At 42.4% G+C, this 23,595-nt stretch overlaps 1 protein-coding gene across 1 annotated transcript in view; it reads left to right on the top strand.

The window, feature by feature from the left end:
* The window catches only part of LOC140191058 (voltage-dependent P/Q-type calcium channel subunit alpha-1A-like), a 597,550-nt gene that overhangs the window by 469,304 nt on the left and 104,651 nt on the right, over positions 1-23,595 (top strand). Inside the window, exons 32-34 of the mRNA XM_072248133.1 lie at positions 5,558-5,722; positions 9,727-9,837; positions 10,794-10,877. Of these exons, the coding sequence (XP_072104234.1) occupies positions 5,558-5,722; positions 9,727-9,837; positions 10,794-10,877 (360 nt within the window). The remainder of the gene's footprint in view (positions 1-5,557; positions 5,723-9,726; positions 9,838-10,793; positions 10,878-23,595) is intronic.

The raw sequence follows: 23,595 nt of genomic DNA, 5'->3' as shown, positions 1-23,595 counted from the left end.
AAAGGATGTAGGCAAAAGAGGGGCAACTATAGGCCAGTTAGCTTAACATCTACAGTCGGGAAAATGCTTGAAGCTGTCATTAAGGAAGAAATAGCGAAACATTTAGAAGGGAGTGGTTCCATTAGGCAGACGCAGCATGGATTCAAAAAGGCTGGGTCCTGTTTGACAAACTTACTGGAGTTCTTTCAGGACATAATGAGTGCAGTGGATAGAGGGAAACAGGTGGCTGTCGTATTCTTGGATTTCTAGAAGGCGTTCAATAAGGTGCCACACAAGAGACTTATAAATAAGATACGGATGCATGGAGTCGGAGGAAGTGTATTGGCGTGGATAGTGGATTGGTTAACTGATAGAAGGCAGAGAGTTGGTATAAATGGGCGTTTCTCCGGTTGGCAGTCAGTGGTGAGTGGGGTGCCGCTGGGGTCGGTGCTGGACCCGCAGCTGTTTACCACTTACATTGATGATTTGGAAGAGGGGACTGAGTGTAGTGTAGCAAAATTTGCTGACGACACTAAACGGAGTAGAAAAGCAAATTGTACAGAGGATGTGAAGAGTCTGCAGAGGGATATAGATAGGTTAAGTGAGTGGGCCAAGGTCTGGAATACAACGTTGGTAAATGTGAGGTCATCCACTTTGGAAGGAATAATGGAACAGCAAATTATTATTTAAATGGTGAAAGATTGCAGTATGCTGTTGTACAGAGGGACTTGGGAGTGCTTGTGCATGAATCGCAAAATGTTGGCTTGCAGGTACAACAGGTTATTAAGAAGGCAAACGGAATGTTGGCCTTTATTGCTAGAGGGATTGAATTCAAGAGCAGGGAGGTCATACTGCAACTATACAGGGTACTGGTGAGGCCGCACCTGGAGTACTGTGTGCAGTTCTGGTCTCCATACTTGAGGAAGGATATACTGGCTTTGGAGGCAGTGCAGAGGACATTCACCAGGCTGATTCCAGGGATGAAGGGGTTAAACTATGAGGAGAGCTTGAGTCGCCTGGGACTACACTCTCTGGAGTTCAGAAGAATGAGAGGGGGTCTTATAGAAACATACAAAATTTTGAAAGGGATTGATGATAGAAGTAGGAAACTTGTTTCCATTGGTAGGTGAGACTAGAACTAGGGGACATTGCCTCAAGATTCAGGGGAGAAGATTTAGTATGGAGATGAGGAGAAACTGTTTTTTCCAGAGAGTGGTGAATCTGTGGAATCCTCTGCCCAGGGAAGCAGTTGAGGCTTCTTCACTAAATATATTTAAGAAACAGTTAGAAAGGTTTTTACAAAGTAAGGGAATTAAGGGTTATGGAGAAAAGGCAGGTAGATGGAGCTGAGTTTACAGACAGATCAGCCATGATCTTATTGAATGGCGGGGCGGACTCAATGGGCCGCATGGCCTACTCCTGCTCCTATTTCTTATGTTCTTAAGTCTTATAGTTTAGTTATAATCTACAAAAACTAAGTTTTCTAAAGAATGAGATGACTTCCCAGAGACCATGACTGGCTTTGTTTGAACTCTCTGAGCAATATTTTTCATTAATTTTCTGTAAAATGTAATTTCCAAATTGAATTTTGTTCCAATCTTGAATAGTGTAAATGGCTTCTTCATTATTGTCAAGAGTGCTGAATCTGATGACTGTTCTGTGTGGGAGATGGTTATCAACAAGAATGAGGAATTAAAGCTCATTCACTCACATTCAACAGGCTGTGTAGCAGCAGTGGGTTTCATTCAGCTGATGACAATGTCTCGCTGACTTCAGTGGCACCGATTACTGAAGCTGATTTACAATGCAGAGCCACTGATAGATTGCAGACCTCCTGTAGCTAACTGCAGACAAATATCCTCTCCTACTGCTTAGAGGGGAAAGCCGTTGCTTGTTTTAATTGAAACATGTATTAAAACCCATTAGTATTTTTGTGAATGTGTAGATTCTTGAAAAAAGTGTTTTGCATGGGTTTTGAAAAGTTTGTATCCCTTTCCTATTTTGGCTTTGTCAGAGAAGCCAGACGGTGGTAGTACAGGATTGCCTCTGACTGGAGGCCTGTGACTAATGGTGTGTCACAGGGATCGGTGCTGGGTCTGTTGTTGTTTGTCAACTATATCAGTGATATGGATGATAAATGGATCAGCAAATGCGCGGATGACACCAATTTTGTGGGTGTAGTGGACAGTGAGGAAGACTATCATGACTTGCAGAGGGACCTGCATCAGCTGGAAAAATGGGCTGAAAAATGGCAGATGGAATTTAATGCAGACAAGTGCAAGGTTTTGCACTTCGGTAGGACCATCCAAGGTAGGTCTTACACAGTGAATGGTAGGACACTGAACAGCATGGTAGAACAAAGGGATCTGGAATACAGGTACATAACTCGTTGAAAGTTGTGCCACAGGTAGAGAGAATCGTAAAGAAAGCCTTTGGCACTTCGGCCTTCATAAATCAATATATTGAGTATAGAAGATGGGATGTTATGTTGAGGTTGTAAAAGACATTGGTGAGGCCTAATTTGAAGTATTATGTGCAGTTTTGATTACTTACCTACAGGAAAGATGTAAACAAGGTTGAAAGAGTGCAGATAAAACTTACAAGGATGTTGCTGGGTCTGGAGGACCTGAATTATAAGGAAAGACTGAATAGGTTAGGACTGGATTCTTTAGAACATAGGAGACAGAGATTTGATACACGTATGCAAAATTATGAGGGGTATGAAAGGGTAAATGCAAGCAGGCTTTTTCCACTGAGGTTGGGTGAGACTACCACCAGATGTTGTGGATTAAGAGTGAAAGGTGAAAAGTCTAATGGGAACATGACGAGAAACTTCTTCACATAGAGGGTTGTGAGCGCGGAATAAGCTGCCAGCACAAGTGATGCATGCAAGCTCAATTACAATGTTTAAGAGGTTTGGATGGGTGGTAGGGATATGAAATGCTGTGGTCCTAGTGCAGGTCGTTGGGAGTAGGCAGTTTAAATGGTTTTAGCATGGACTAGATGGGCTGAAGGGCCTATTTCTGTGCTGTACTTCTCTATGATTCAAGTCCTGCCCACAGAGGAATTGGGCCAGCCACTTCCTGTCACGATCCTCTTAGTAGTTTTTGTTAAGTCAGTGCTGTATCAACTCACAGCAGTCCCACCAATCCCTCTCCTGCACTTGTTTCTCTATAATCTGGTCTCCCTCACAATACCAACACTGATTCTCCTACCAGCCACTAGGAAGAATTGGAAATGGCCCAGAAGGATCTCAGCCAGAAAGTCAACTGTTTTTCCCCCTCCATAGACGCTGTCCAGCCTGCTGAGTTCCTCCGCATTTTATGTGTCTAACTAGGAAGACCTTACAGCTAACCTAAGTGCCACAAGGCCTTTGGGACTGGCATTTCCCTGTTACATTCTATGGGCATCACCACCTTGACAGGTATGACGCACATTTCCGACTTGTCAATGGCCATGATCTATAATCACAGTTAAACGAGCTAAAGGTCAAGCATCTTGGGCGACACGGAGAAATTCACCAGGATGTTATTTTATCTTCACTGACTCCCCCACATTAATTTTGATGAGTTGCCTTTAGCAAGTAAGCAGCCTTTCCAAGATGCACAGCATCTGTGCGCAAGGTGCCAGGTTTCAAATAAGGGATAACATTACTGCTCTATAGTGTGGAGGACTACATAACTGCATTATTTAACCCCTTCTTGATTCCCTCTCCTCCACACTTTCAGACATTTCTCTCACAACTTTCCAGTCATTCCCACCATGGAGAGAAATCTTGGACCACAGAACAGCACACCACAGGAACAGGCCTTCAGCCAATGAAGCTGTGCTGAAATAATTAAACCAATGATACTTTGATATCTCATTCATAGCCTCCTCTACTGCCATGATGAGACCACTTGCAGCTTCAAGGAGTAACACCTTATATTCCATCTGGGTAGCCTCCAATCTGATGCTATTGACATTGTTTTCTTGAACTTCCGGTAATTGTCCCCTCCCCCTGCTCTCCACCATTCCCCATTCTTATTTCCCTCTCACACCTCCTCTTACCCGCCCATCACCTTCCACTTCCCTTTCTCCTTTGTCCTGCTGCCCTCTCCTATCAGATTCCCCCTTTATCTCTTTCACCAATCGACTTTCCAGTTCTTTACTTCACCACCTCCCCCTCCCCGTTTCACCTGTCACCTATCATCTTGTACTTTTTCCTCCCCTCCCCCCACCTTCATATTCTTTCTCCTTCCCCCTTCCTTTCCAGTCCTGATGAAGGGCCTCGACCCGAAATGATGACCGTTCACCTTTTTTCACATTTGCTATCTGGCCTGCTGAGCTCTTCCAGCACTTTGTGTATTGCTTTGGATTTCTAGTATCAGCAGATGCTCTTGTGTCTTTGATTAAACTAATCCTTTTTGCCTGAACATTGTCCACATCTGCATATCAATCTGTCTGTTCAGGGGCCTCTTAAAAGCCTCTAACTTTAATGTTTTAAACTGTTTAATCATATCTGCTTCTTCCTCTGACATCCCATTCCAGGTACTCACCACACTGTGTAAAAAAAAAACTTGTCTGCACATCTCCCTCAAACTTTCCACCTCTCACCTTAAATGGAGGCTCTCTAGTACTGGACATTTTAACCCTGAGAAAAAGATGCCGACCACCCACACTACGCTTCTCAGAATTTTATAAACTTCTATCAGCTCTCCTCTCGGTCTCCACCACTCCAGAGAGAACAACCAAAATTCGTTTAACCTCTCCTTATTAGCATCTGCTCTCTAATCCAGGCAGCATCCTGGTAAATCTTTCTGCACCCTTTTCAAAGCCTCCGCATCCTTCCTACAATGGGGCAACCAGAACTGAGTGCAAGTCTCCAGCTGTGGCCTAACCATTTTTATAAAGCTACAGCACAACTTCCTGACTTTTGAACTCAGTGCCTTCACCAATGAAAGTCAGCATGCCATGCACTTTCTTTACCACCCGATCAACTCGGGCAGCCACTATCAGGGAGCGGCAGTGAATTTAGGCAGTGGAGGTTCGGCAATAGAAGGCTAAAACAGGACTGACAGCGGAAGCCAACTGCAAGTGCACAGCTTGGCTTCCAGCGCTTTTGAATGGGAGGAAGGAATGGCAACAGCTTCCTAAAGCAAGGATGCTGAAAAGTTGGCAATTGATGATGTCACAGCAAAATCCATTCCTCAGTGTTGAATGAAATCTAATGTCTGGGCAAGGTTGTCCTTTCCATTTTAGCAAATGAGTATCTGCAGTCTCTTGTATTTCCAGGATGACAAGTGGGGCTACACACAAAATATTGGAGGAACTCAATGGGCCAGAAAATGGATGGTTGGCATTTCATGCCAAGATCCTTCATCTTGAGTCTTGGCCGGAGCTTTCCCTTCATACATACTGCCTGGCCAGCTCAGATCCTCCAGTGTTCTGTATGTTGCTCCAGATTCCAGTTTCTGCAGTTTCTTATTGGAGTGAAGCCTCCCAGTGCTTACAGCAGTTAGCTAGGTGTTTGCTGTGTTAGTGTTTAATGGTCTGAAGATTTCCTGCTCCTGCTGAATTGTCATTTGTTCTCTTGCAGAGAGCCTGCATCGATTTTGCTATAAGTGCCAAACCCTTGACACGACACATGCCACAGAACAAGCAGACGTTCCAGTACAAGATGTGGCAGTTTGTGGTGTCACCTCCGTTTGAATACACAATCATGGCCATGATTGCCCTCAACACTGTGGTGCTAATGATGAAGGTCAGTGCACAGGACTCTCTCTTGCTATTCATACTACAAATCCCTCCCCCCCCCCCCCCCCCCGGCCATCCATGACTTGCCACACTTATCCAGGTGAATGTCACTTCCAAAGGAGCATCACCTATTGGTTGCAGAGGGCGATTGCCAATAATCCTGTCGGTGATAGCTCCCTGTCCTCTCGTAATCTTGAACAACTAAATGTCCCACGGTACTATATTTAGTTGGTAGACAAAGGCACATTTTACCCATTAAGCCTTTTGCACACACTTTATCTTTGCCAGTTAGCCCCTTAAACTCCAAAAGAAGTCAAGGGCCAGTTTATTAATGAATTCCACATATTCAGCACCCTCTGTCTAAAAAAATTCCTTCTCATCTCCGATCTAATTGGAAGTCCCTGTCTTCTGAAGCTGTACCCTCTGCTACTAGACTCCAATGCCCCCCCCCACTATAAGAAACATATTCTCCATATCCACCCTATCTAGGCCTCTCAATATTTGTTAGGTTTCAATGAGAACCCCCACCCCATTCTTCTAAACACCAGTGATGGCCCAGAGCCATCAAATGCAAATATGCTAACCCTTTCATTCCCAGAATTATTCTCGTGAACTTCCTTTAGACCCTCACCAAGGCCAGCAATCCTTTTTTTAGATAAGGTGCCCAAAACTAATCACAATATTCAAAGTGTGGTCTAACCAATGCCTTATATAGCCTCAGCATTACATCTTTGCTTTTATAGTCTAGTCCTCTCGGAATGAATGCCAACATTGCATTTACCTTCCTTACCAACAACTCAATTTGTAAGTTAACCTTTACAGAATCCTGCACAAGACTCTCAATTCCCTAAAGCTTAGTTTGCAGGTTGGGTCTATGGTGAGGAAGGCAAACACGATGTTAGCATTCATTTCAAGAGGACGAGAATTTAAGATCAAGGATGTAATATTGAAACTTTGTGAAGCATTGGTTAGGCCTTGTTTGGAGAATTGTGAGCAGCTTTGGACTGCTTTTGTTAGAAAGGATGTGCTGAAACTGGAGAGGTTTCAAAGTAGGTTCACAAAAATGATTGCAGAATTGAACACCTTGTCATATGAAGAGTGTTTGATGGCTCTGGGCCTGTATTCACTAGAACTCAGAAGAATAAGGGGTAACCTTATTGAAACTTATTGAATGTTGAAAGGCCTTGATAGAGTGGGTGTGAAGATGATGTTTCCTATGATGGGAGAGTAGGACCAGAGGACACAACCTCAGAATAGTTGGGCATCCTTTTAGAACAAAGATTAGGTGGAATTTCTTAAGCCAGAGAGTGGTGAATCTACAGAATTTGTTACCTGTGGCTGTGGAGGCCAAGTCTTTACGTATATTCAGGGCAAAGATTGATAGATTCTTGACTGGTCAGGGTATGAAGGGATACAGGGAGAAGGCAGGAGTTTGAGGCTGAGAGGGAAAATGAATCAGTCATGATGAAATGGCGGAGAAGACTTAATGGGCCAAATGGCCTAATACTGCTCCTATATCTTATGGTCTTATCACAGAAGAAGGGATAGGGCAAGGACATGGAGGAATCTGAAAACAAAGAGTTGGAAAATAGATGAGATGGCAATGTGCATCAGGGAGTACTATGGTGCAGGGTTAATGGGACACAGTGAGTTAGGGCATGGCCACAAAGTTTTTAATGGCCTTAAGTGTATGCCAGCAGGAATGGACAGGCCAGCCAATTGTGTGTTGGAATAGCCAAGTCAGAATGCAACAGAAGACACAGATGAGGGTTCAGCAGTGGGTTAGGACTAGATTCTTCAATGCCATACAGAAGGTCTTCACAACAGCATGGAGAGAGAATACCGCAAAATGATCGATTAGTTGCCATCTAATGCAATATTGGAAGTATTAAAACTTGTGCAGGCGAGTTTTAAAGGGGAAAAGCCGTTGTGCTGCTGCGATTCCACTCACCTGACACTGGAAATTCAGGTCCAGTGGCAGGGGTTTTCTTTAGTTTCAGTGGATGACCATGACTTCTTCTGTGCCTTATCATCACCTTTGCTTTCCACGGTGTTACAGAGCCAACTTCCTGCCCACTGGATCTCCTTATTGATCTTATCTGCCCAGTCTGTCAGAGCTGAACTTGCATGCTAGGACAGGCAAGTCCTATCTCACTGGGGTATGAACCCACAGGCTACCCTCACCTGGTTTTGCCCGCCTGTTGAAGCGATGCTCCGGGGTGTGTTAACTCTTCATGATTCAAGGTTCAAGACTACTTAATGTCACTTACTGTACACAAGAGTAATAAGGGGAACAAAATAATTGTTACTCCGGATCTGAGGCTGCACAAAAAAATACAAAAGATACAGAATACACTAATAATAATAATAAAACACACCAAAATATAAATACATCAGATAGCTATATACATTGATTGACTGTATGTCTACAAAGTGATGCCAGGCTGTACTTAATGTGACTGGCAGGATATAATAATGTAATAGTGGAGTTGTTGATCTGCCTTACTGCGTAGGCAAAATAACTGTTTTTGATTTTGGTCCTGGCATGGATGTTATGTAGCTTTCTCCCCGATAGCAATGGGACAAACAGTCCATGAGCAAGGTGTGTGGGATCCTTCACGATGTTACTGGCCCATTTCCGACACCTCTCTATATATAGATGTCCCTGGTGGCGAGTAGACTGATGCACCGGGCAGAACTGATGACCCGTCGGGGAGCTTTGCTGTCTGCCCAGTGCAGTTTCCATACCAAGCAATGATGCTGCTTGTTAGGTTAGCTATTTGGAGCCACAAGTGAGAGCTATGTGACCGGTGGGGACCAAAGGTGACTGAGCTGCCTCACAATGGACGCAGCAAGCCCCTTCACCCAACTTGCTACCCCTTCCTGGAGACCCCATACACCCTACTGCAGGATACATAGTCTGATAAATATGACAGGTTACAGGCAGTACCAAAACTAACTATGAGTAAATGTCTTACCCTTAACAGGGCTTTTGCTTCAGATCAGCATTTAATCCTGTATTTACACTGGAGAAAACACTTAAAGGATTTTTAATCTTTTTTTCCAAGTTTCATGGAAATTTGCTAGTATGATTAAGGTGAGAAGTCAGTTTGGAGACATTTTGAAGAGTAAATAATGCTGGGTGATGTTTTTGTAATGAATTGCTAATACAAAAGAATCTAGGAAGGCAACTGGTATGTTGTTCATTGATGCAATGGGGTGGATGGCCATTTGTGCTGGACTATGGTGATGCCAGACTTGGAGTTTGGGGTAATTCTTGTTCAGCTTGGTTAAGGAAGGAAATGTTTGGAGGCAGTGCAGAGAGCATTCACTGGGCTAATTCCAGTAATGGGGGGGGGGGGGGCGTTGATCTATGCAGAGTGATTGACTAGATGAACCTGTGTTCAGAAAAATGAGGGACAACCTCATTGAAACAGGGATTAACAGGAGATATGCTGGTTCGTAGTAAATAATGGGTATGAGAGATTCGCCATTGAGATCTGCAAGTTCTTTCCTCAGACAGCAGTGGATATTTGGAATTCTCCACCGCAGGGGCTTTGGATGTTCAGACGCTGAGTGTTTCCAGCTGAAGTCAATAGATTTTTGGACAGAAAGAAACAACTTTGAATCAGATGATCCAGGGAGTGGTAGAAAAGTGGATGAGGCTCAATGTCAACTGTGATCACATTGAATGATGAGGCAAGGTCAATAGCCGAATGGCAAACTTTACTCCAACTTATAAAGTTCTTACAGTTCGTCTCAAGCATTTACCCGAGTGGAGAGCAAGTATAAGTTTTTTTTTTCAGGAAAAAATGGGCAGTGTTGAACACCAAGGTAACCATTTTTGGGGGGAAAAGCTAGGTTAAATTCTACTCATTAAATTATCTATTCCTATTCCTTTGGAACAAATATTTATCAAAGTTGAGTGACAGGTGACAGGTCCAACAAGTGCAATATCCAGAGTGCCTCAGGGGTTGACTAAGTAACCAAGCTCTCTTTTTCTTATTTTAGTTTTCTGATCAACCACAGTCTTACGATGATGTGCTCAAGTATCTCAATATGGTGTTCACCATTTTGTTTTCATGTGAATGTATTCTGAAGATTATTGCCTTTGGAATTCTGGTGAGTACCTGTCAGGTGTCTTACATAAATGGCATTGGACTCCGTAGCTCCTTACCACCTCAACTTGGTGACTATTTGTCATACGTGAAGGGATGTAAATAATGTGGCACAACTTGCCAGTGGCAGTATTGCAATCAGACAGAATTCTGCCTAAACTCAATGCTTAGATGCACACACTTCCACAATGTCAGCGGTTGTTCGGCGAAAATGTAACTGATTTTTCAATTCCGCAACTGAATAACATGGCAGTCCGCTTACCATTCCACTGAATGGTTTGACCTAGTGCTGCATAGCACTTGATGTAAAATGCTAACAAAAGTGACCTGCATTGATGTAGCAACTTTGAGATATTAAAAATGTCCCAAGGTGCTCCCCAGGTGCATCATCTGTCAAAAGCTAATAGTTTCACCCACGTTGGTGCAGATGACCCAAAGTTCGGACAAAGAGGTGGACGAATGGTGAGATTTAGGGAGGGTATTGCAGACCTGAAGGCAAGTGCGTGAATAGGGGAGGATTACAGTAGTGTGGATATCTCACCAGGACTAGAAAGAATCTATCTAAACTCTACATCACCATCTAGTGGTTGATCAGTGTGCAGCACACACAAAATGCTGGAGGAACTCAGCAGGTCAGGCAGCAACTATGGAGGGAAATGAACAGTCACCATTGTGGGCCGAATCCCTTCATCAGCTCCTTCTGAGTTCCTCCAGTACTTTATGCGTTTTGCTCAAGATTACTAGCATCTGCAGAATCTCTTGCATCCCAAACTTTGGTTTGAAAGAAACTTTGAACAAGGTTGGCATTCCTTGTTTTCCCAATGGGTGATTCAACACTCATTGCTTGAAATAACATATAATAACTAAACGTTCCATCTATGACGGTCAGTAATTTCTGCAGCACTCTCGGGAGGAGGGAGAACATGCACATTGCTAACACTGTTGCTTTCTGCTCCACAGAACTATTTTCGGGATGCTTGGAATATATTTGATTTTGTCACAGTCCTGGGCAGTGTCACTGATATTTTAGTGACAGAGTTTTGGGTAAGTGCAGATCAAAAGCATTTGTTCTAAACACAACAATTAATCAACAGCAGCTGCATCTCTGCTGTAACAGTATGCACAGGGTTAAGGGGGGGAAACAGGAAGATGTTAACCCATCATCAGCAACAATATTAAGGACAAATGTGTATGCCAAATATATGATGTATATGACCCTGTGAAAGTAATGAGACACAAGTCCATACATTCTCTCTACTGTCCATATGCCATTGGCGTTTAGGGCAGCAATGAAGGTCCGCCATCTCTGGCAGTGTTCAGGGCCTCCTTCATCATCTCAGTAGCTCGGTTTTCACTATTGTCAGCTATGCAAGACCCGGGTAGAGACTCAAGCACAGATATAGAAGGATTCTTCATTGTTGTTTCTGAAACAATTTTGTCTTACCAGCCACAGTTAGGCCTGAGCTGAATCCCCAAACCTGGAGGAGTGGTGGACCACTAACCTGTGTCTGACCTCTAACCTTTGACCTGTTTGGCATGAGTGACCCTACCAAGGGCCAAAACGTAAAGCCCTGACTCCACTCAACATAGCTCTCCAGCTTATTGAAGCATGCAGGCTTCCAAACCTGAAGGCTGTGATCCCCTTGGACGATACATTCTCTGCGGCAGTGATAAGGAGCCTCGTTGTTGGTGATTCATAGCAGCAATCTGCTGGAGGAACTCAGCAGGTCGAGCATCATTGATGAGGGGAACAAAATTGCCTACATTTCAGATTGAAATCCTGCTTGACTGGCTGAGCTCTTTCAGATTCCAGCATCTGCAGCCTCTTGTGTTTCTATTGGTGATTCATGGGTGATGTATACAATCCCTAGAACACCGCCACCTGTCCCTGTTGACTAACACTGTTCTCATCAGTGTTTGTGCTCGTAAGAATGCTTAGGAAACATCGTTTGGGAGGTGGGGCGTGGGAGTGGGGAGTCATTCATGCAGAAGGGTAGTGTAACAGCTCTTGCAACACTTTACAGTTCCAGTCATAGGATTGGGGTTCAAGGAGTTTGTACGTTCTCCCCATCACCGCATTGATTTTCTCTGGGTGCTCTGGTTAGGGTTAGTGAGTTTGTGGGCATGTGTTGTTTCAGACTGCCTAGCACAATCCTTGCTGATTTGATTTGACACAAATGACACATTTCACTGTATGTTTTGATGTATATGTGACAAATAAGACTAATCTTAAAAACAAGGAGAGGACTGGGCTCAGTCAGACTTCTATAACCAGCTCCGTATCACACAGGTCTTGCTCAATCTTCGTTGCCGCATGGCTGCGCTTCAGCTCCCAGCCAGATGTCCGCTGAAGTGGAGCTAATCTACGGGACAAATAGTAACCTGTTCAACTCATGATACCTCCATGAGCCAAAGTCACTCCTTTCACCAGTTCTGAACTGCAGATGCCCCTTGTGTATGGAGTGTGTGACACCCTTGGAGGGTCATCTGCTGGTCATTATCGATATACTTGCTGAAGTTAGGTGAGGCTGCGTCTTGCCCCTGACCATGTCCGCTTAGCAAATCACACTCTCCCTCAATGGGTTTTTGCCTTGTTGAAAATCCCAATACAGCCCCTCACCCCAGACCTGACCCTGCCTGCACTGGATTCCACAAGGGTCAGCTCAAAATCTGATGCCGTTTACTGTGCAGATTTTCAGCAGGTTGGAACCAGATGCAGATGGGGTGAAATTCATCCAGCACAGAAGGTTTAGCCACACACTCAACCATTGGGTTTATGGGTTTCTCCCCACACTATCAGTATCGGACTGTAATGAATCACATCTATACAGGTCTCGGAGAGTGCCCCTACTGATGAACAAATGGAGTCTTGTGGATTACAAGGACAATATAGCCCAGGAACAAGCCCCTCAGCCCATCATAAATGGGCAAGCATGATGCTAAATGAAACTGATCCCTCCCTGCATATACACCTCCTGTCTAAAACACTTGAACACCACTATCATATCTGCTTCCACCACAGCTGGCAGCTGTTCAGGCTGCTCCCACTCTTTGTTAAAGAAAAGCTTGCCCTACACACCTCCTTTAAACTTTCTCCCTCTCAAATTAAAGCCATGCCTTCCAGAATTTAACATTTCTTCCCTGGGAAAAGGTTTCGGTCCTCCAAACTACGTGGACAATGCGGAACAGCCTGGGTGTTGTCAACTAGTTGTCAGCCCAAAACATCCTGGTCAATGCTCTGAAATATTCCTGTAATAGAGGCTTTGTACATCAAATTTCCCTATCCTCATTTTCAAAATCAATGCAATTACCAAAAGCTCTCTTTGAGGCTTTAAGTGATTCATGGGCTAAGTCCAGCCATCCAGTTTGCTCCAGACTATATTGTGCCTCCCGTTTCCAACCAATGCTTTGTGCCAGATTCCCTTACACCCCACCCCCTCACCGCCTCAGATCTCCCTCCTCCCTCATGCTAACTCCCCCAGGGATGAATTTGCCACAGTAGTTTCAATGAAATGGAAATGTATATATTCCTGTTGCCATGAACCTTAAATGTCAATCTGAACTGTATAGTTTTGCTGTTATGAAAAGTGTGGATGGAAAACAATATCCCTGGGTAACTAAACAACTAAGTTTCTGGCCAACACAGAACCACAATAGACATGAAATTAGTATGATGTGGTATTACAGATCGATCTCACATGTTAGCCCAATCTTATAAGACCATAAGATATAGGAGAAGAATTAGGCCATTTGACCCATCGAGTCTGCTCTGCCATTTCATCATGACTGATCTATTTCCCTCTCAACCCCAATCTCCTGCCTTCTCCCCATGTTCCTTTACACTCTGACTAATCAAGAATCAAGCTTTGCCTTAAATATACCCAATGATTTGCCATGCACAGCTGCCTGTGGCAATGAATTCCATAGATTCACCACTCTCTGGCTAAAGAAACTCCTCATCTTTTACTGTTAGGCTTGGAAGTTTTAGAGCATTTCTACTTAAAATGATAACTTGGACAAAGTGTCCAAGCAAGAAAGGAGTCAACTGATCTTTTTACAATGATGTCTTGCTTTTAAAGTGTTGAAACCAGTTTGGCTGTATAAACATGAACAGGGTGTTTGCTATTTTTTTTATTTCAGGTGCCCCTTTGGTGTGTGTGAAATGGGAGAATATTAAATATGGACTTTTCTTTGCATGTCTGATGACCATTGCTACGTAGTAATGGATTGGTTCAACAGCCAGGAAGCATACAGAAACTGGGAAACACTTTGTGGGTTGGTTTTGCTGTGTTGGAACCAGAGTGTGTTACACTTTGACGCACTGTTCTATTGTGAGATAACAGCTGAATGCCATCTAGTACAGCAAGCCACGTACACCCACCTCCTTGTGTAAGAGTGTTACTCGCTTGATCTTAATGCTAATTTTGGGGTCCAGCTTTATCAAACCTGGAAGTAGTACTGAATTTTACACTGGGAATTATTCCAATTATTTCTAACCATGTTGTATTGTTTGGCTGAAAATGGATTGTTTTTACACAAATAGTACTAACATCATGGTAGAAACCATGCACAAGGAAAGTGTGTTCCCTGGCCAACACTCGTGAACCATTCCTGTCTGTGTCAGTCGGTCACCATTGTGTTTTGATATAGAAGATAGGCAGCAAAAGAAAGTGAGAAACCTATAATGATTGACTTTTTATCTTGTTTTATCTTTTCACATGCTGTCTGTAATCTGTGCTTTATTGGCGCAACGCCTTGTGAAATAACTCATCCAATCAAAATGCACTATGAAATTCATGTGTCCATCCATGTCCCGTCTGTGTGTCCATGCCAACTAATTTTAAACCTGGTTGCAAATCAATCCCAATGCAATCCAATTCCAACCATCCATCAACAACATCTACATGTAGACCACGGTTGGTTTGTAACTTTTTGAGCCTAATGCATTCACAAACTAAGTACCCTTGGCATGGCACGTGCTGCTGAAGTGGAAATTGCTGTTGCTACTTTGCATTGTGTTTTTTAGCATGGCTTTGGACTCCTCACCTCTGTCCGACACTTCCTAAACATAAAGGAATTCGTTTCATACTGACCTTGGCAATGAAAAGTCTAAACATAGCAAGACAGCAGCTGGATCTACACACTACACAGTAAGGTCTCAAAAGGCAAAATGAACAAAGCTATAGGGCACGTATTTTTGCTTCCTATGTTATACACTTTTGACCAATTGCTTTGATTATTACGATGAGACTGTTATACTGAAGGGACCACTGCCATTTGCACAGATGTCTTATGCGCCACTTCCAAATGCACCTTTACACTCTTAATCGTTAATTCTTCCATTCCAGAAGCTTTCCCAAGTATGTAACACAGGCTGCAGTTTCTGCATTTTTGAGATTAAACACAAATAAGCACACAGGTGAAGCTTCTCTTCAGTTTGTCTGCTATGAAAGCCAGGCAGGGTGGAAAGGACTTAGCAGCTTACTAGACAATCAGACTTGGTCACTGTGCCCCATTAAGTGACTGAGACTAATTTCATGCACAAAAACTACCCTCTACTCGTGCTGGTTTCCTGCAGAAATGTCCCTACCTTTATCAAGGGAGGTCACTGCAATTTATGTTTGCTCTTCATGTTATCACTTGTTTTCCCAGAGAATTGACCTGGTTTGCTGGGAAAGATAGGTGTACATTTCCACTAACTTATTAGTTGATGCAGTTTGTTGATTCAAAGCTTCCACTATGCAAAATACAAATCAAAACAGTAAAAGGGGGCTTTCTTTCCATAGGTGAAGAACATACTGCCTGAGGGGTTTACTTGGTGTTATAATTCAGTTACCCAATTACAACTACTTAAAACAGCACATGAAGCAGAACAGAACAGTATAGCACAGACAGGCCCTTCGAGCCACAATGTGGTGCCGACTTTTTAAACCTACTCTAAGATCAATCTAACCCTTCCCTCCTATTTAGCCCTCCATTTTTCTATCATCCTTGTGCCTATCTAAGAGTTACTAAATATCTCTAATGTATCTGCTTTTACCAGAACTTCTGGCAGGGTGTCTCACCACTTTCAGTATACAAAACCTTCCTCTGACATTCCTCCTATACTTTCCTCCAATCACCTTAAAATTTTGCCCCTCATATTAGCCATTTGAACAAACAGGAAATCCTAAACAGATGGGCAGAATATATAAAATAACTTTTTGAAGACCAAAGAGGAGAAAAACCAAACATAAAGAAGAATCTTGAAGGACCTAGCATTCTAAAATCAGAAATTCAAGCAGCCGTAAATAAAACAAAACATAACAGAACAACTGCTCCAGACAACATCGCTGTTGAAATGACACTGGCCTTAGAAGATTTTGGAATAGAGAAAATAATGGAAATAGCAAATGAAATCTATGATCATGGGGAGATACCTGATGATTTAAGTAAATCGGTGTTCATCACACTTCCAAAGAAAGAGGGAGCAACAGAATGTGAGTTACATCGTACAATAAGTGTGATGAGCCACGTGGCAAAAATTATTCTCCGAGTAATCATGATGAGAGCAAGACGCTGTATAAAACCAGAAATCAGTAAAGAACAATGCGGCTTTGTGGAAAACACTGAAACCAGAAATGCAATTTTCATGCTACGGATGATCTGTGAATGAGCCATCCAGGTACAAAAAGACATCTACCTATGTATCATTGACTATACAAAAGCTTTTGACACTGTCAGACAGCAAGATCTTCTGGAAATGCTTCAAGATCTTGACATAGATGGGAAAGATACACATTTCCTAAGAAACTTATACTGGGACCAGACAGCATCCATCAGAACAGAAGGAGAAGTGAGTGAGTATGTGAATATCATGAGAGGAGTCAGGCAAGGTTGTGTCATTTTGCCAGACTTATTCAACCTGTATAGTGAAAGTATCTTGAGAAGTATCAAAGACATCAAAGGATTCACAATTGGAGGCCATAATATGAATAACATCAGATATGCTGATGACATCGTACTAATAGCTGACTCAGAAACAAAACTTCAAGAACTACTCACTACAGTGGCAGCAGAAAGTAATCGCAGAGGCCTCTTGATCAACACCAAGAAGACAGAAAGCATGGTCATCTCCAGAAAGACAAACATCCCACAATGTCTGATCAAGATCGGAAATACAAACATCAAACAAGTCAACCAATTCAGATATCTTGGCAGCCTCATAACAAGTAATGGCAGGTGCGACACAGATATCAAATACAGAATAGCAATGGCGAAAGACGCTTTCCAAAAAATGAAGACCATATTAACAGACAGAAAGATGAGCACGTACACTAAAAACAGAATACTGCAGTGCTACATTTATTCTATCCTGACTTATGGAAGTGAATGCTGGACCATTTCCCCAGCAATGGAAAAGAGACTAGAAGCAGCTGAATTATGGTTCTACAGGAAAATGTTAAAAATATCATGGATCACACACACATCAAATGAAGAAGTTCTCAGAAGAGCCCAAGCAGCTCGATCACTCATACCAACAATAAGAGAAAGACAACTCAGATTCCTAGGACACATCATGCGGAAAGATGAATTAAAAAAACTCATACTCTCTGGAAAGATTGAGGGGAGCAAACCTAGAGGAAGACCTCGGCTTATGTACATCAAAAGCCTAGCCAGGTGGCTACACATCGAGGAAAGGGAAATCATCCAAAAAATGAAGGATAGATCCATATGGAAAACCATGGTCACCAAAGTCCACATCGGATATGGTACCTAGGTAGACAGACATTAGCCATTTACAACCTGGTAAGAAGTCTCTGATTATCCACTCAATCGATGCCTCTAATCTTTTTGTACATCTCTATCAAGTCACCTTTCATGCTCCTTCATTCCAAAAAATGCCCTAGTTTGCTCAACTATCCTCACAAGACATGCTCTCTAGTCCAGGCAGCATCATAGTAAATCTCCTCGGCATACTCTTTAAAGCTTCTGCATCCTTCCTATAATGAAGCAATGAGATTTGAACATAATATTCCAAATGTGCTCTAACCAGGGTTTTATAGAGCTGCAACATTAACTCATGGGACTTGATCTCAATCCCTCAACGGATGAAGGCCAACATTACATATGCCTTAAACTATCAACTTGCATGGCAATTTTGAAGCATCTGTGAAGTTTGATGGAAACAATTTTACTTTCCACTGGATATAATGGCTAACGAGATGTCAGTGGAATTCAAGGTTCAAAATTCCTGACTAGTCACCTCAGGAAAGTACAGAAGATCAGAAATAAAAATGAAACATACAGCAGTTCAGGCATCATCTGAGCAGAGAATAAGAGAAATGATGTTTCAGACTAACAGCCTTTCATTAGAAATGGGAAAAATTGTGGAAGGGAGGGTAGGGAAAAGCCAAGGGGAAGATCGATGATAGGGTGGTATATGGGAGAGGGTGTTTAACAGAATGGATGATACTGTGAGTTGGAAGAGGTGGGAATGGGATATGGAGAAACAAAAGATGGGACACAGGGAGTGTTAGTAGGAAAAGCAGACAAAGTATGCTAAAGTATTGAACTCTTTATCACAGAAATGTCCACAGTATTATAGCATGTTGCGTATCAATCAGTCACCCAACTAAATTTAAACCTCACTCCAGAGAACAGGGAGCGGTGAGCTGAGAGCTCACACTTCCAAAACGTACTGAGTTTGGTAGATAATGTAAAACCAAGATTCCACTGCCATTATTTTCAGAAAGACCAAGGCAATTCTCCAAATAGATGGGTTTATTTTTAATCTTTCGCTGTCACATTGACACCGTCAACCTACCCTACCCCAGAGTATTCTCCCCAAATAACCATTAACTTAGCCCAGAATCTACCATTCATTTACACACTAGGGGCAATATTCCAGCAGCTAATTAACCTACCAACCCTAACAATTTTTTTTGGACATGGGTGCTAACTGGAGTAGCTAGATGACATCCGCATGGTCACAGGGAGCACGTGTAGACTCCATACCGACAGCACCAGATGTCGGGATTGAACCTAGGGCACTGCAGATCTAAAGCTTGACCAAATCCACCACTTGATATACCATGACTTTAAGATTCCTTTTTGTTGTCCACTCTCCTCTGTGACCTTCCAGCCCTACAAGCCTCCAACAAACCCGTGCATCTCCACCGTTTGCAGTTCCACTTCCTTTGAGGATTACCATGTTACCGTATGGTTTCAAGTTCAAGTTCACTTTATTGACATTCGACCATACACGTGTATGCAGCTAAATGAAACATTGCTGTCTTGGATTGTGGTCAGTTTGAAAGTGTCATCCTCAAAGAAAGTGAGTCCCCAAACAGTGGAGAAGTACAAGTTTGTTGGAGACTTGAAGGGCTGGAAGAGATGCCAGAGGGACAAGGCTGTGGAGAGGAGTGGACAACAGAAGAAAGGAAGCTTAAGGTCAAGGGATATCACAGAGACACAGTGGAGCTGGTCGAGCTTCATAGCTGCAGTACCCAAGTTCAGTCCTGACCTCTGATGCTGTACTTGTGGAGTTCACACATTCTCCCTGTGACCATGTGGGTTTCCTCTTAAATCCCTAAAAATGTTAGGGTTAACAAGTTAAGTGGTCACTGTAATACTGCCCTTACTGTGTAGGTGGGTTGTAGAAACCGGGAGAAGTTAATTGTTATAATGGGAAAATACAGTTAGTTGACAGTCAGCATAGACTCAGTGGGCTGAAGGGCCTGTTTCCACACTGTATCTCTCTGTGACTCTAGCAGAAAGGTGATCACTAAATTAGGTTTCGAGGAGCAGTTTCGATGGAAACTGCTGCTCTGGGGAAAAGGATGATAAACATGGGTCAGTGTATTCAACAACTGAAATTGGAATTGGTTTATTATTGTTACATATACTAAAGTTTAGCAAAAAGCTTAACTTGTATACTATTCATACAGATCAAATCATTCCACAGTGCATGAGGAAAAGTAATATACAGAATGCAGAATAAAATGTAACAGCTACAAAGGAACAGACACTTCCCCTCTAACTGGGGAGATATAAATTTAATTCTAAAGGTCCATGTGCATGGACTCTCCCGTTTCTCATCACTCAGAAAATACCATTGCATTTTACTTAGATCCAAAGCAGGTCTTCCTATATTAAACTTTCTTATCACAGATTTTTCCCCATTTACCCATTCTATTAATACCTCTCTGTAATTAAATGCTTCTGTGCAAACTGTTTATACCGCCACTTGTATTTGTGTCTTTGGCACAACTGGCTCATGGCTACATCATTTCAGGCGGCCATTAATAGATCGATTAGTGTAGATCCAACTGAGATCCTCACAGGACTCTACAATCAAACCATTCCCACTTACATACCTGTCTATGAACCCTCCCCCCAGTCTTTTGCTCATCAAATTTCCTAACAGTGTCAAAATTTTGCCCTCATGAGAAAAGGGATTTTGCCTTTGGCAATGTGAAGCACTGCAAGGAATAAATGGAGATTACAACAACTCCAATAAGATGTTAGCAAAGGCAGTGATTACATTATAGGCCATGGAATAGAACCTGCCATACTAGCATCGTGTTGTAGTCATTCACAATTATTTTTTTCTGAGATAGATGGCTGATTCAAATCTTTAGGATTAAAAAGTCCTTTCCCTCTCTAGCCAGTAGGCCCCACTGCCTGCTTTGGAATCTTCCCATGCTACAAGTGTCTAAATCTTGTGCGTGTGTCTGACTAGACTGTTGCTTCCACCTTATCTGATTAAATATCCAAGGATGATAAATAAGATTTTTTTTACAAAACACAATTTGCCGGAATGGACTAGCAGCTCTGATTTACATGCAATCTATTGACAAAATTGATAAATAATGTTTGATAGTGACATTATTCTTTGAATAGGTTTATTAAATAAAGTATGTATTAGGTAATGGTTGAGTACCAACCTCAAATATCAGAGTCAAATCCAATACATATGTAAAGACGAACATGCCCAAAATAAACCTGGGAATATTTGAAGCCCACCCCAGCTCTAAGTGGCCACAGAACTATTGTTTTTTCAAGTATAATTTTAGTCAATATTTGGTCAAACAAAGCTTCCAGATGTAGAATGCACTATTTTGCAACTGAGAGCAGAACATTATCATATTTCAGAATGTAGTCATACACGGAAGCAGACCTGTATCTGACCATATCGTTACTGACCATAAAACTATGCTCATCATATTTACCTGCAGTTAGTCCACAGCCTACTATGCAAGTATTCAGTTTGAAGCTTCTTTGATGTTACAAGATGACATACTTCCAGCATCACCTAAGGCAGTGTGTTCCAGATTTCAACTGTTCTTTGTGTAAAGTTTTTCCTCAGATCCTACTTAAATCTCATGCCCATCACCTTACATCATTGCCATCTGATCTTAGATGTTTCTGCTCACTATCTTACTATTCATGCTTCTCTGCCTTTCATGATATTCTATACCTCCACAGCCTCCACTGCTCTAAACCCCAGTGTATCCAGTCTCTGATGATAACTGAAATGCTCCATCCAAGGCAACATCCTGATAAATCTTCTCTACACCTTCACCATTTCAATCACATCCTTCCTGTAACCAGGTACTAGTGACCTATATTCAATTGTGCCACCATCTGTACGGAGTTTGTCTGTTCTTCCCATGACCAGGTGCTTCGCTTTCCTCACACATCTCAAAGACATACAGGCTGGTAGTTAATTGATAACATGGCCGTAATTGGGTGGTGCTGGCACGTTGGGCCAGAAGGGCCTGTATCTCTAAAATGGAAAAAAAACAATACAAGTAACATGGTGATCTGAATTGTGCATAATATTCTCACAGTGGTCCAGCCATTGCTTTATAACATTGTAACAAAACCACCTTGAACTTGTACTCTGTGCTCTTGCTAACGAAGTCAAGTGTTCCATATTCCTCCTTCACCCTTTCTACCTATGCAGCCCTACTAGACATCTTTGAGCTTGTACACAAAGGTCCCTCTGATCCTCAGTATCCCTCGGGCCCTACACTTCTGATATGGACCTATGCCATATTCGACACCCTCCCAACTTCCCTTAAAATGCACCACCTCACGGTTAACAGGATTCATTTCCACCTGACATGTTCTTGCCCAGTTTACCAACCGATTAATGATTCAGTAGCCCAGGATTACCTTCCTCACTATGAACCACAGTAACTCTCTTGTCATATGCATACTTAATTAACATGCCGCTGATACTGACCTCCAAGTTACACATAACAAACAGCAAGAATCCCAGCATGGGTCCCTACAGCACGCCACTAGTCATAGGTTTTCAGTCACAGGAACAACCTTCCATCCTCATCCTTTCATTAATATTAACAAGCCAATCTTTGATCCAGTTTTCCAACTTGCCCTGGATCCCATGGACCTAACTTTTTAGATCAGACGAAGGCAAAGTAAGGTTCATAATCAAAGCATGTACACGTCACCATATACTATTTTGAGATTCATTTTCTTGCAGACATTCACAGGAAAATAAAGAAATACAATAGAATTTATGAAAAACATACATAAACAACGACCGACAAAAACAATGTGCAAAATAAGACAAATTGTGCAAATAAAAAATAATACTGAGAACGCGAGTTATAAGAAGTCCCTCAAAGTGAGTGTGTAGGTTGAGTTGTGGTCGGTGAAGTTATCCACACCAATTTAGCAGCCTGATGGTTAATAACCATTCCTGAACCTTGTGGTGTAGTATTTCCTACCCAATGGAAGCAACGAGGAGAGAGCATGGCCTGGATGGTGGAAGTCCTTGATGATGGATACTCTTTCTCATGGCAGTGCTCCATGTAAATATGCTCAATGGTGGGAGGGGGGGGCTTAGCCTGTGATAGACTGGCCTGTTTCCACCACCACTTTCTGTATACATTTCCTTTCCTAGGCATTTGGTGTTTCCCTATCAGACCATGATGCAACCAGTTACGATGCTCTCCAATGTCCATCTATAGAAGTTTGTCAAAGGTTTTGGTGACAATCCAAAACTACGCAAAGTAGAGGCACTGTCATACCTTCTATATGAACCTTCCATTGTTGAAGGCCTTATGAAGTCCATGTAAATCTCATCAACTAGTGTTCAATATATCTAGTTAATACATAAACTTCAATTATATTAGTCATGATTTTCTACCAACAAATCTGTTCTGACTATCCCTGATCAATCCCTGTCTTTCCATATATAGACATTAATCCTGCCCCTCAGAATTCTTTTCCAATAACTTTCACTGATGTTAGACTAATTGAACTATTATTACTTGGCATAAAGGTACCACATCTGCTGATCATTTGCTGTTGAGAGACAGGGATGGGTGGCTGTGTCTCAAGTGGGTAGCAGTCTGCATCCTGGCATTGAATATTTTAAGAGTAGTAAAACTCATTGTCCATGAGTTATACAAAGCTTGTATCCAGTCCCTCAATACTTGCCAAAGGGAATGCTTTGGAGAAATATTCCTAGATAGTCAATGGCTCAAAAGGTTAGAGCCCATGGGATCCAAAGCAAGTTGGCAAACTGGATCTAAAATAGGGCTTGTACTATTAGTCTCAAAGGATGTGGCAGGACTTTGATTTTGTGACGGAAGGTTTATGACCAGTGCTGTGCCATGAAGATTGGTGCTGGGATCTTTGCTACTTGTTACATGCATTAAGGTAATGGAGGCAGTTCTAACACTCAGGAAGCTTGATGGCATCCAAGATAAAGCAGCCTAGTTGACTGGCTGTCCATTCACTATTC

Source organism: Mobula birostris, chromosome 32 (genome assembly GCF_030028105.1).
Source record: "Mobula birostris isolate sMobBir1 chromosome 32, sMobBir1.hap1, whole genome shotgun sequence".
Classification (NCBI taxonomy): Eukaryota; Metazoa; Chordata; class Chondrichthyes; order Myliobatiformes; family Myliobatidae; genus Mobula; species Mobula birostris.
This window is presented reverse-complemented; position numbering and strand designations above follow the sequence as displayed.